Source organism: Musca vetustissima, unplaced genomic scaffold, assembly GCF_032173495.1.
Source record: "Musca vetustissima isolate MV318-11 ecotype Yass unplaced genomic scaffold, APGP_CSIRO_Mvet_v1 utg7881, whole genome shotgun sequence".
Taxonomy (NCBI): Eukaryota; Metazoa; Arthropoda; class Insecta; order Diptera; family Muscidae; genus Musca; species Musca vetustissima.
The window spans coordinates 51,443-66,695 of record NW_026883712.1 but is presented as its reverse complement, the minus strand read 5'-3'; the positions used below and the strand labels follow the sequence as shown (position 1 = coordinate 66,695).

Genomic DNA, 15,253 nt, shown 5'->3' with positions numbered 1-15,253 from the left:
TCCCAAATATTGTCGTGGATTTTTTAAAAATATTTTTTCAATATTTTTCGATCCCAAATATTAGCGTGGATTTTTTAAAAATATTTTTTCAACATTTTTCGATCCCAAATATTGTCGTATATATCTTTTCAGGTGTGAAATTTTTAAAAATATTTTTTCGATCCCAAATAAAATAAAAATATTTATTTTAATTTTTTAAATCCAATATAGCCCTGAATTTCTTAAAAATATTTTTTATATTCTAGTCCTAAATGGGCGTGGATTTTTTAAAAATATTTTTTCAAGCCTGAAATATCCAAAATATAGTCCTGGTTATTTTAAAAATATTTTTTCGATCCAAAATATATGCGTGGATAAAAATATTTTTCAAGTCCCAAATATAGGCGGGGATTTTTTAAAAATGTTTTTTCACTATTTTTCGATCCCAAATATTGCCGTGGATTTTTTAAAAATATTTTTTCAACATTTTTCGATCCCAAATATTAGCGTGGATTTTCTAAAAATATCTTTTCAGGTGTGAATTTTTTAAAAATATTTTTTCGATCCCAAATAAAATAAAAATATTTATTTTAATTTTTTAAATCCATTATAGCCCTGAATTTCTTAAAAATATTTTTAAATTATTTTTTTGAGGTCCAAATATAGGCGTAAATTTCTTAAAAGTATTTTTTAATTTTTTTTCTGAAAAATGGATTTAAAAAATATCTTTTGTACAAATTTCCATCATGCCACTTGGAAACACCCCTTATTCGTTTTGTTGATTTATTATTCACTTTAACTATTCTAGTTCTTGTCTTTTTTCTTCTTCGTTTAATATTCATTTGTCCCTGGTCCCAAGGCTAACTGACAGGCAGGCAGGCTAACTGTCCGGCGGACTGTGGCAATCTGTCCGCCATCCACAGTTTATTTGCCAAAAGACCAAAAGCAATATCTGCTGAGATTTACTTACTGTTGTTGTTGTTGTTGGCTCATGTCTTCGTCCTCTTCTTCTTCTTCTTTCGCGTTTTTATAGATTTTCTGGACTTTCTCATGTCACACATTTATCTTTTGAAGAGGATGATTGCTGGCTGTTTGGCTGGCCATTGCCGCCGCTGTCATTGTTAAGGCAATGTCTTTGATTGCCATTAATTCAATTACAATGTGAAGTTGTGGTTGCTGTTTTTTCTCATTTTTTGCATCATGAAAGAGGGAAGAACATTACATTTTAATTACACAGATTTTCACGTTCTATTCTGTAAACAAAGCTCTCCATTTGTTGATGTGTGCAATTATTCGACTTGGGGTTTTTGTGCTTTCCAAGATCATGGGATATAATTGGGTGGTTGGCTACATAATGTTTACTCTCTCTCTGGCAATTATGGTGGAAATTATTATGAGCTACTTGCTGCCTGCCTGCCACCAAAAGGAGGTGGTGGATGTTAATTTGACCTAACAATGGTGGGGTTTGGTTTATTAAAAAAACTGTGGTTTAAACAAAGTGTAAAATAATTTTCCATATGCTTTTTGAGAATATTTGGTTCCATTGTTTCCCATCGTTATTTAAAAAAAAAATAGGAAAACATTTTAAATATTAATTAAAATAATCATAAAGAGTAACTAATTACGTTATTTGTATTTTGAAACAAATTGTGTAAAAAATGCGGGCCGTAATGGAAATTTGCTCTTTACAAAAAAAATGAAAACATAGCATAGAATAAATTAATTTAGGTAATGACTTGAGTGGGGGCGTTTTTGATATCATGACTTTTAATTTTTTTTGAAATAGAATTGAATTTTAAAATGTATCTTTTTCATAACCTGAGGGTTATTACAGTATCATTTTCAAAATACATGAATCATGTTTTGAAAAAAAAATAAAACAGATACACAATTTTACAAATTACCAACAGCAATTTTGTATTTTACAATCTACAAGTTTTAATCTAAAGCAATTTCCATTGCATAACGACAACAACAACTAAAAATATGTAAAATAATCGACAGGGTCATAAATTCTATTACAAATTATTTGAATGATAGAAATAATAAATATTTTATAATATGAGGGATGTGTGGAAAGTTTTTAGAATTTATTTTTCAAAATACTTTTGAAGCGTCTTAAATATGGGTGTCGATTTCTAAAAATATTATTTTCAAAATCTATTTACTAAAATCGGACGAAAATATATTTGGGAGCTATATCTAAATATGAACTGATTTTCACGAAACTTAACACACATCATTCTATACCTTATTCAGGAGGCTATGACAAATTTCATCCAAATCGATGAATATATAGGGACTTTGGTGCACTATTTTCCTAAAATCGGACGAAACCATATATATATGGGAGCTATATCTAAATCTGAACCAATTTTCTCGAAATTTAACACACGTCATTCAAGACTCAATTCAGTACACTATACAAAATTTCTTGCAAATCGAAAGTATATTGCGACATTGGTGCCCCATTTACCTTAAATAGGACAAAAATGTATATGGGAGCTATATATTTATCTGGACCGATTTTCACGAAACTTTTCACACATCATTATCGACCTAAATCAGCACCCTATGCCAAATTTCGTGCAATTTGAAAGATATATAGTGGCTTTGGTGCGCCATTTACATAAAATCGGACAAAACTATTTATGGGAGCTATATCTAAATCTGAACCGATTTTCTCGAAACTTAACACACGCCATTCAAGACTCAATTTCGTACACTATACAAAATTACGTGCAAATCGAAAGTTATATAGGGACTTCGCGGCACGATTTTAATAAAATCGGACGAAACTATATACGGGAGCTATATCTAAATCTGAACCGATTTTCACGAAACTTAACACACATCACTCTAGACTTAATTTAGTACTCTATGCCAAATTTCGTGCAAATCGAAAGGTATATAAAGACTTTGGTGCTCCATTTACATAAAATCGAGCGAAAATATATATGGGAGCTATATCGAAATCTTTACCGATTTTCCCGATATTTACCACTGATCATTCTAGACCCAATTCAGCACGCTGTGCCAAATTTCGCGCTAATCGAAGGATATAAAGGAACTTTGGTGCACAATTTCATCCAAATTGGATATATATGGGAGCCATATCTTCTGAACCGATTATCACAAACTTAGCACACATCCTTCTAGGCTTAATTTAGTACCCTATGCGAAATTTCGTGCAAAAAGAACATATATAGGGACTTTGGTTCACCATTTACCTGTTACAAAATATATATGTATATCAAAGACATAATACCCTGTAACACACGTGTGGTAGACTCAATTTAGTACACTATACAAAATTTGGTGAAAATCGAAAGTTATATAACTTATTTAAAAAATAAAAATGTATAAATATTTTATGAATCTGAACCGATTTTCACGAAACTTCATTCTGGACCTAATTCAGTACGATTTCTTTATTTTATTTTTTTTAATATGAAAAAAAATTTGGGGCCCCAAAAAAAAAGTGTTGATTTAAAAAAATGTCGATTTATTAATATTGGCGGGTTTCAGGCTTGGATTTTTTAAAAATATTTTTTCCAATCCAAATTATATGCGTGGATTTGTTAAAAATATTTTTCCAATCTGAAACATAGTCGTGAATTTAAAAAAATATATTTTTTTTTATGTCTGAGGATTTTCAAGCTTGAAATATAGGCGTGGATTTTTTAAAAATATTTTTTCCAATCCAAATTATATGCGTGGATTTTTTAAAAATATTTTTTCAAGTCAGAAAAAATCCACGCCTATATAGATTTTTTATATTATTATTATTATTTTTTTTTAAATTATTTTTTCTTGTGAAAAATATTTTTTATTTATTTTTTTCATAAACGTCTCTGCTTTTATTTAAAATATACCATACTTCACCCTTCGATCGTTGTCATATTTATAAACTGTATTTAAAAATAGCCCCAGTCATGGTGGAATTATGGCAAAATAACTGGCATAATTAATACCCCGGCCAAGACAGCCAATCAATTTTGTAATTTTTACACACCCGATTGTTTGAGTGAGTCATTTGTGGCTGGCTGTAAGCAAAATTAAACGGGCAACTTGTTTCAATTTGTTTTGAAAAAAAAGAACTATATACCTCATTGACTGGCTATGGAGCAAGAATTTATAAGCTCCTCATATATAACCCCCCTGCACCCCTACACCTTCATTTAATACATTGAATCATTCATTTATTTATTTTTCTTTTTTCAATATGAACATAAAATTTAATTTTTTCTTTTTCTTTTTTTATCTCTCTTCCTCTCTACCAACAGCGGAAAGCGACCTTTTAACATTCGCACAACGTAAACAACACTACGAAAGTGACAAGTCACATCGCAAGGAACTCTTTACCAGCGACACTCGACCGCACAGTGTACGTGTCCTCTATGAAGAGGCCGGCAAGGTAACACCTCCCCCCACACCAGCAACCGGCTTGTCGGCGGCATCCACTGTGGTGGGTTCACCCACATCTGCGCCATTTGATGGCATTCTGTCCGGCGATGAGATGGCCGATATGGTGGGTGGTGCGACAGCGAATGGTGGTGGTGCAAATCTCATAACTGCTGGCAGTGATGATGATGATTTGTTGTTGTGTCCGTTCGGTAATTCCAGTCGTAAGATGCGTAAACGTATTGATGCTGAAATTGAAATCAGATTGGTAAGTTGTTCGGTTTTTGCAATTGTTTTCTTTTTTTTTTTGGATTTTTGGAAAATTTATGGTAGTTGTAAAATGGCTGGGAAACATGACATGATGTGTTGTGTTCATCGGTGGGTTTGAGGATAATGGTTTGTGTTGGGGAAAAATATTGTTTGTGAATCGGATTCCTCTTTTTTGGTGGAAAAACTGGTAGTTAACGGTCAATACGTAAATGGCGATTGGACGCCAGACAGAACATAATTTTCAATTTTAACTAGTTTTTCTTTTCAATTTGGTTATACACTCAAACAAAAAGCGTAATACAGTAAAATTGAGAGGATTTTTTTTAAATATTTTATAGGTCTCATAAACGTAGATTTCTTACAAATATGTTTTAAGCCCCATATATAAGTGTGCTCTTTAAAAAAAATGGGCGTTTTTTTAAAAAATATTTTTTAAGTCTCATATAAGCTAAATTTAATATATATATATATATATATATTATAATAAAAATATTTTTATATTCTCAAAATATAATATTTTGCGTTATGTAATTGAGGATTTTCCAAGTCCAAGTCCAATATATAATAAAAATATTGTTAAGTCCCATACATTTTTTTTAATTCCATATATAAGTCAAGATATTTTTTTAAATGCCATATAAAAGCGGGTTTTTTTAAATCCAATATAAGAGCTATTTCTTTTAATATTTTTTACGTCTCACATATAATTGAGGATTTTTTAAAATATTTTTTAAGTCCAATATATAATAAAAATATTGTTAAGTCCGGTTCCTTTTGAGAATATGCATAGAATCACTTTGTAAGTCGATTTATCCGTCCGTCTGTCTGTCCAGGTCGCATTTATGATCCGAATTGGATGAAATTTGGCATAGGTCACTTATTTGGCCCAAGGACGAACCCTATTATAATTGGGAAAAATCGGTTCAGATTTAGATATAGCTCCCATATATAGTTTCGCCCGATTTTAGATAAATGGAGCACCAATGTCCCTGAAAATCATTCGATTTGCACGAATTGTGGCATAGCGTAATGAATTAATTCTAGAATGAAGTGTGTTAAGTTTCCTAAAAACCGGTTCAGATTTAGATATAGCTCCCATATATAGCTTCGCCCGATTTTAGATAAATGGAGCACCAAGTCCCTGAAAATCATTCGATTTGCACGAATTGTGGCATAGCGTACTGAATTAAATCTAGAATGATGTCTGCTTAGATTCGTGAAAATCGTTTCAGATTTAGATATAGCTTCCATATATAGTTTCGCCCGATTTTAGGTAAATGGTGCACCAAAGTCCCTGAAAATCATTCGATTTGCACGAATTGTGGCATAACGTACTGAATTAAGTCTAGTATGATGTGTGCTAAGTTTTGAGAAAATCAGTTCAGATTTACATATAGCTCCCATATATAGTTTCGCCCGATTTTAGGTAAATGGTGCACCAAAACCCCTATATATCTTCCGATTTTCACGAATTTTGTCTTAGCGTACTGAATTAAGTCTAGAATGATGTGTGTTAAGTTTTGAGAAAATCAGTTCAGATTTACATATACCTCCTATATATATATCCGATATTAAGAAAATGGTGCACTAAATATCCGTAGCTAGGCCGATTGACACAACGTACTAAAGTTAATATAAATTAATCTCTGACATGTTTCATTGAAATCTGTTCAGATATATCATAGTTTCCGTATATAATTTCGACCTATTTATGTTAATTGTACACCAAATAATCAATTGGTGTCCGATTGAGATTAAAATTTAAACAGTTCATATGTGGAATATACCCAAAGTGGTGAAGGGGTCCGACTTTATTACTTTCCTTACTGGTTTAAAAATGTTTTTTAAATCCCATATATAGAGTGGACATTTAAAAATATTTTTTAAGTTCCAAATATAAGCGTGGATTTAAAAAAAAATATATTTTTATATTTTTAATATTTGTGGATTTAAAAATATATATTTGTTTGCATTCCGATATATAAGCTTGGATTTAAAAAATATATTTTTTTTTTTTGGAATTTTTATATCAAATTATCTACTATTTAATTAAAAATTTTAAATCCATACTCTCTACTCCTCACATCTTTTTTCGCTCAGTGTATCTGAAACTAAATAAGCCAAACTACATATTTGGTCAACTCAAATTCACACTCACATAACCGTATAATATCTAATAGAGGGTGCCAATTCGGCAAAGCTTTAGACTGTCTCATTGGCTGGTGTTGTAATCATGCAAACTTTGTGGCACTTCTGTCTGTCTGCCTGCCTGTCCCTCACCTACCTCCTCCTATTCCTTCTTCGTTTATGTATGTGTATGTGTGTCTACAAAAATTTGTTAATCGTCTGATTGGAAAAACAGGTATTTTGACCAAAAGCAACAAACGTTGCTTTTTTGGGGCCACGTTAATTGCTAAAGGAAATTATTTTTCGTTTCGTTTGTCGGCGGTGCAGCTTCAAACAGCATCCAAATGGTTTACAGTCCAAAAAAATGTTTTGTCACGGTAGGGGGTATTTGATTTGACCTGCACATAAACATCAAATGATGCTGCGATTCCAAAATGCCGGCAAAATCCAAATTTAAAAGGACAACATGGTGTGACTAAGGACATGATAAGCTGTTGGGCAAATTTGTAAAGATGTCACTTAACAACAACAGCAACAACAACGAGAAAAATAATTATGAAAAATGTTATTTGTTAATTAAAAACGAAATTATTTTTTTTTTTCATTCCAATTATTTTAATTTATTTAAATTTTATTTTAAAATTTTTAAAATTTAAAAAAAAACCCCATACCTTGCAGTAAAAAGAAAAAAACATCAACAACACTTTCACAACTATAATGCAGCATACTTTTGGGCGGGTGGAGCTGGTTTGATATAACATTTTTAAGCATAAACGTTAAGTAGGAGTTATTACTTCAGTGTAATCTTAGGTAAGAGTATTACTTCTTTTCTCACCCAGGAGAGAGTTTATTTCTCTGTAATGGTTCCGGTGTGTGTGTCTGTGTGTATGTGAAAGTGTCTCATTGGTTTCCATTAGAAAGAAGAAAAAAAAACAGAAAAATGGAAAAACTGTTGCATACTTAATGGCTGACACTTGAGGTAGTAAATGGGATTTTTGTTTTTAGTTCGTTGATTTCTTCTTGGCTAGAAAGTTGTTTTTGTTGTTGCTGTTTTTTCCTCGTACTGTTAAAAGAACAAGTGATGGAACTTAAAGCAGACTATGAAAAGTGTATACAGTCATCATCAACATCAAAGTGCTTATGTGTGTGTGTAAGCGTGTGAAGTACTAGAAATGCACATTAGATAGAGTGAGAGTTGTTGCTTTTTTTGCTGTTTGAAAAACTATAAATGTAAGTGTGTAGGTATGGGGAGTTTAAAGGATACGACTTGGGTTAATAGGTAATGGAAAGGTTTAAGAGTTTTTTTTAAAGATTTAGAAATTTTAAAATATTTGCATACAAATTTCCAAAAACTTTATGGGGAATATGTAATATTTGATATCCGTTTAAAAATATTAAATAACAGTAATAAAAAGAAACAATGAAAAAAAAAATAATTCGAACCTAAAATTTGAATTGAATTCTTATGTTTATTAATAAAATGGGTTTAATTATTTTAAGATCTATTAGATCCCAAGTGCAAAATATTATTATTATTTTTTATAAACGTCCCTTTTTCTTATAACCCATAATCATATTTTTTATAACAAATAAAACGTCGACCGTGCCAAAGAATATTTTTGCAAGTCAAAGTAAGGTTTCAAATTTAAAAAAAAAAATTGCAGGTTTTTAAAAAATATTTTTTTTTTAAATATGGATGAGTAGATTTTTTAAAGAATAATTTTTCGGGACATATCGAAGCATAAGACGTAGAGTTTTTAAAGAAGTTTTTTTCCGGCATATCGAAGCGTAAGGCGTAGATATTTTAAATAATATTTTTCTGGGACATATCGAAGCATAAGGCGTACATATTTTAAATAATATTTTTCCAGGACATATCGAAGCATAAGGCGTAGATATTTTAAATAATATTTTTCCAGGACATATCGAAGCGTAAGGCGTAGATTTTTTAAATAATAATATTCAAGGACATATCGAAGCGTAAGGCGTAGATTTTTTAAAAGATATTTTTCCAGGACATATCGAAGCGTAAGGCGTAGATTTTTTAAATGATATTTTTCCAGGACATATCGACGCGTAAGGCGTAGATTTTTTAAATGATATTTTTCCAGGACATATCGATGCGTAAGGCGTAGATTTTTTAAATGATATTTTTCCAGGACATATCGATGCGTAAGGCGTAGATTTTTTAAATGATATTTTTCCACGACATATCGATGCGTAAGGCGTAGATTTTTTAAATGATATTTTTCCAGGGCATATCGATGCGTAAGGCGTAGATTTTTTAAATTATATTTTTCCAGGGCATATTGAAGCATAGTTTTTTAAAGAATATTTTTTCCAGGACATATCGAAGCGTAAGGCGTAGATTTTTTAAATTATATTTTTCCAGGGTATATTGCAGTATAGTTTTTTAAAGAATATTTTTTCCAGGACATATCGAAGCGTAGTTTTTTAAAGAATACTTTTTGCAGATGAAATTAAGTCGTAGATTTTTATAGAATACTTTTTGCACATGAAATTAAGACGTAGATTTATTAGAGAATATTTTTTAGGACATATCGAAGCGTAGTTTTTAAGGAATACCTTCTGCAGGCCAAAGTAAGGCGTAGATTTTTTTACAGATTTTGTCTTTTTTTTTGTGCAGTTCAAATTAAATCATATTTTTTGCTAAATATCGATATTTTGAAGGGCTTCGGACCGTTTTTTTTAACCAAATTCTCTGTAATTTTGGATAGGATAGACCCCACCCATTTAATGGCATTTCTTAATTTTAAATAAAAGTTTAAATTTTTTTATGAGTTTTTGGCACAGTTTACAGCCGTATTTAGTATTTTGAATTTGCAAAGATTATACCATCTTCCTACCTCTCCCTTTTGGTGAGTTTGAGCACGGGTTTCAACCAATTATTTTGATTTTTCAATGGTTATACAATCTCCCTAAAAAAATTGTCAGGGTACCCCACCTTATTTGGTTTCCTATTAAAAATTATAAATATCGGTCCATGTCTCGGTATTTTGTGAATTTTTGTCACGTCATTTTCGGTATGTTCAAGGTCCTAGCATTTTTCACCCGATCCCAATCTAACTAAGGTACATATTTTGAATAAGCTGGAAAATACAATAACTTCGGCCGGCGAACTTTACGACGAGTCGAGTTTTTAACGGTTTCATATTATTTTTTTTAAGGAATTCTGAATTGTCTTCATGTGCACCCAATTTTGTCATATTTTAAAGGTCTGGTTTATTTTAAGGTATTTGTAAAATTTTGAAACAGAGATTATGCGAAGTGATTTAAAATTCTATCGTATTTTTTATACTTTTACAAAATTTTCAAACCGTTCGAAAAAAGATTCTATTCTTTAATATCAAGCCCCATCTAATTGTTTTCCCAAAAATAAAAATTGTTTTTCAAATTCCTCAATTGTTTTCTTTTTACCCATATACCCCTTAAAATATGCTTCATTTGTATGTAATTTTTCTTTGTCTAAATAATCTTCTTTATAAATGTATTAATTTATTAATAAACCTTTTTTCGAGTATATCCTGCATATCTAGGTACATATCGGAGGTTAATTGTAATTGTTTTACCAAAAATATTGTTCTCCAATATCCAAATAAATATTTTCTTTCAACCACATACACCCTAAAAATATGCTTCATTTTTTATCCAATTTGTCTTTGTCTAAATAACCCTCCTTACAAGTTTATTAATTGCCACTACTTGAATTAAATATTTCCAATATATGATATTATGTTGTTATATTGGCATCTTGAGTTACGCTTAATTGGTGTGTTTTCTTCGAACGGCAGCAGCAGCAGACCTTCTTTGCCTAACAATGTCAAAAGCAATCTAAATGATAAATAAACAAACACAAATACAAAGAAAGGGAAAGAAAAAGAAAAAAATTACAGAACACGACTTGTTTAGGCGATTTTAATTTATGCCATTAGTTGCTGCCCCAAGGTAGTGGAGGCAAACGGTCGGTCAAGTATTCACAGTCGCTCCCGCCTATTATTGCCCACTGAAACCTACAGCCGGGAATAGCAGGAATAAAAGGAAAAAAAAAATAGTTCTAGCTAGAAATAGCATGTAAAGACAACACGGAAAATAAGAAAACGATGTGAACAAATTATGGTTACAAGTGGTTCATATTGTGAGTAGTTATGCGTGTGTATGTAATGCTGTTGGAGATGATGATGAAGCTGCTGCAGCATCTATTATTGCCTTTGGTTATTTTTTGTGTTATACCTACCAAGATCTTGAGGATGATGACGATGATACTATCGTAGCATCATAAACGAGAGGCCCCATTTGCTTTACTAATCTTGTCCAATCATAAATATGACCAAACAGACAGACAAATACATGTGTACGTACATGCAGGAATAAATCTAAATGCATTCCAAAAAGGGAGTTTCTTGAAGAAGAGTTTTTTGAAATCAACCCAGTTTTATATACAGAGAAATATTACTTATATTATAACCCTGTTTATGTGTGTTTTGTAGCTTTTGTTTACCCACAATTACTTGGAGTTTTGCCGGGCCTGCCTTAATTTTCATAGAATTATTGTGTGTGTGTGTGGTCTTCAATACAGCAAAGACTGTCATGCAAGACTCCAATGCAGCATTATTACCACACAACGTACCATGGAGCTTAGGAGTAATATACGTACATCGTAGCAGTACTAAACATAGGCCAAAATGAAACTAAAATCTAGCCAGCCAGTCATAATTTGTTGGCATTATGGCTGGAAGCATAGTTTCAAAAACACACACACACACATGCAACTATTTTGTGTTGCAACTTAACCTGTACCTTGGTACTTGAAATTTGCCTTGGTCCGGCGACATTTAGTTTTGTTGCCATTAGTGTGTTGTATTTTTGTGTATTTTACACCAACGCCCATATTTAATTTATCATATGAAATGGCAATTTTTCTTTTTAATTTTCAATTTAAAGATTTAGATATTTGCTCTCGAATATTTGGCAAGTAACGGTAATGCTTCTGGTTAGTACATTATAAAATATATGGTTTAGAGACATAATGACTGCCTTAAAATATGCATTATATTATGTTTTTGCTGTTACCCTAAAGTATGCACTTTCCCATGGGAATATAGAAAAATTAAAATCAACCAAGAATATCTTCCTGGGATATAACGGAGGAAATTAAAATGAAGAAGGGACTATTTATTATTAAATGCTATTTTTTTTTCTTTTAGTGAGATAACCACTTCTGGCCTTATGTCCTATATTTTGTCTTCCTTTTCGCTTTTAAAATGTCTCACCCACATATTTCCCCTTTCGAATTATTATTCTTTGTCTGGTATTGCTTGTAAAAACTCCCATTTTAAAATAATGCACTTTCATTCAGCCTATAAGTATGCAATATGTTCTTATGTATTTTTTAATCCTTTACACAGAAATCTAAAAAGAAAACTTACAATGCGGAAACAGATGAAACACTTCGATAAACATGTCAAATTTTAAAATGGGAAAAATACTTTTATTTTTCTTTGTTCTTAGCAAAGTGTGATGCATAGTTTTAGGACTTATTTTTGCAAATGATATACATACTTTCAGGATGAATATTATTATTTCATGTTTACATATTTAAATTATTTTCTTTATAATCAGACTAGTTTGTCTATTGAATTTTTAATTTAGTTTACAATTAAAAACATATTGGAAATATCTATATTATTTGTCGAAATCTGATGCATACTTTTAGGATGGCATTTTATTATTTTAAAATATTTAAATAGTTTCCATTACAATAAGCTAATGTTGTTTATTGATTTTTATACCCTTCACCGCACTGTGGTACAGGGTATTATGTCTTTGTGCATATGTTTGTAACAGGCAAAAATAATCGAGATAGACCCATGGTTCCTTTTGAGAATATGCATATAATCACTTTCTGAATCGGTTTATGCATGTCCGTCCGTCTGTCCATGTTAAATTGTAAACAAAGTACAGGTCGCATTTATGATCCGATTTGGATGAAATTTGGCACAGCTCATTTGTTTGGCCTAAGGACGAACCCTATTGAAATTGGGAAAAATCGGTTCAGAGTTAGATATAGCTCCCATATATATTTTTGCCCGATTTACGGACTTTAGACCCTGAAAATCTTTCGATTTGCACGAAATTTGGCATAGCGTACTGAATTGAGCCACGAAAGATGTGTGCCAAGTTTCGTGAAAATCGGTACAGATTTATATATAGCTCCCATATATAGTTTCGCCCGATTTACGGACTTTAGACCCTGAAAATCTTTCGATTTGCACGAAATTTGGCATAGCGTACTGAATTGAGCCACGAAAGATGTGTGCCAAGTTTCGTGAAAATCGGTTCAGATTTAGATATAGCTCCCATATATAGTTTCGGCCGATTTTTGGTAAATGGCGTACCAAAGTCCCTATATATCTTTCGATTTGCACGAAATTTGGCATAGCGCACTGAATTAAGTCTAGAATGATGTGTGCAAAGTTTCGTGAAAATCGGTTCAGATTTAGATATAGCTCCCGTATATATCTTCCTCCGATTTAAGGTAAATGGTGTACCAAAGTCCTTATATATCTTTCGATTTGCATGAAATTTGGCATAACGTACTGAATTGAGGCTAGAATGATGTCTGCCCAGTTTCGCGAAAATCGGTCCAGATTTAGATATAGCTCCCATATATAGTTTCGTCCGATTTCATGTTAATGGTGCCCCAAAGTCCCTATATATCTTTCGATTTGCAGGAAATTTGGCATAACGTACTGAATTGAGCCTAGAATGATGTCTGCCCAGTTTCGAGAAAATCGGCCCAGATTCAGATATAGTTTCGTCCGATTTCATGTAAATGGTGCACCAAAGTCCCTATATATCGAAATTGTATCATTTTATTTACAATTGAAATAAAAGCTAAAATATATTTGTAGTTATTATTTTCTGAAATGTGATGCATACTTTTAGGAAGACATTTTTACATTGTGTTAATATTATATTATCAATTTAATATCTACAATTGAATACAATAAATTTTTGTTGTCTATTGCATTTTTTTTTTAATTTTATTTACAATTGAAATCATAATGAACATGAAATGGTATTATTTTCTCAAAGGTGATGCATACTTTTAGGCTGGTATTTTTTATTTCAAAATTTTTTTGTATTATTTGCAGTAAAAGGTTTTCGTCTATCAATATTTTATAATTTTATTTCCAATTGATGTTATAAGTAATGCATGGTGGAGACATTTACATTTCTGTGTGATGCATACTTTTAGGATAGAATTTTATAATTTATACATATTTATTTATATTAAAAGTTAAAATTGATAATTCAAGCACCTCTTCATTTTGAAGAAATAAAGAAAATTAAAATATTTATATTTCTATCTCACACTTATGCCAATTTTCTTTTCCCTCCTCCTCATTAAATTAAAAGAAACAACTCAATTTTAGACACAACCTCTTCTAAACCTACACCCAGAACCCCTTTATCAATATGGCTTCATTTTACTTTATTTTCCAAGTAAAGTAAACATCATCATTTAATTTTATTATATTTATTAAGATAACAACAAAGTATAGTCATTAAAATTAAATACCATAATTAAAACATAGAATTTATACACTAGACACTCTCTACGCCAATAATGACGAAGTAAAGCTTCTTTCGAATGAGGAAAATGGCAAATTCTACGATACACCAGACAAGTTTTGGTTGCCAGCAACTTAAACAGCTTTAGTGGGTCTTTTCCTCCTTCCCTCCCTCTTTCTCTTTTTCCCTGCAGTCCAACCACACATAACATTGACATTCAATAAAATTCCTGCCACACAGTTAACAGTTATTGACTTTAACAAGAAATTGTCGTCTATTGTCGCCATTGTTGTTGGTAGGTAGCCTGGTAGCAAGCTGCAGCAGCGTCATCTTGCCTCCAACGAGAAAAAAAAATATTCCGAACTTCCAACTTGTTTTTGTAGAACGACTTTACTTGGGATCCTGTTTTGTATGACAAAAAAAAAACACCACAACAATTGACCGAAGATGCTACATATTTTCCTATTTTGCTTTAATAGTTATGTCCGTAAATTGTTGTTTGTGTGTGTGTCTTGCTTTTTTGTCTAGCTAGCTGTTTAGGAATGTTGTTTACTTGTAGTTGGTTGCATTCTTTTTTTAGTTTGATTTTGGTTCCTTTTAAAGACGACTTGCTGTAGAGACTCTATCTATCTATGGTTTATGGCTGATGATGCTGCCGTTGCTATATTTGGCGGAACCATAACATATTTTATGTTGGAATAGCTTAGCTGCTGCTCGGCTAGTCTTTGGAGATGATGTGATATGTGGCGAAAAGAAACTCCTGCTTAGGAAATACGAGGGTAGATCTATAAAAGAATATTTTCAAAAAATCGACTTAAAAATGTTTTTAAAATATTCACGCTTAAAAATATGACTTAAAAATATTTAAAAAAAATAC

General features: G+C 31.4%; 1 protein-coding gene across 1 annotated transcript in view; it reads left to right on the top strand.

The window, feature by feature from the left end:
* The window catches only part of LOC133330700 (serine-rich adhesin for platelets), a 186,789-nt gene that overhangs the window by 126,271 nt on the left and 45,265 nt on the right, over positions 1 to 15,253 (top strand). The window contains exon 2 of the mRNA XM_061539106.1: positions 4,266 to 4,651. Within this exon, the coding sequence (XP_061395090.1) occupies positions 4,266 to 4,651 (386 nt within the window). The remainder of the gene's footprint in view (positions 1 to 4,265; positions 4,652 to 15,253) is intronic.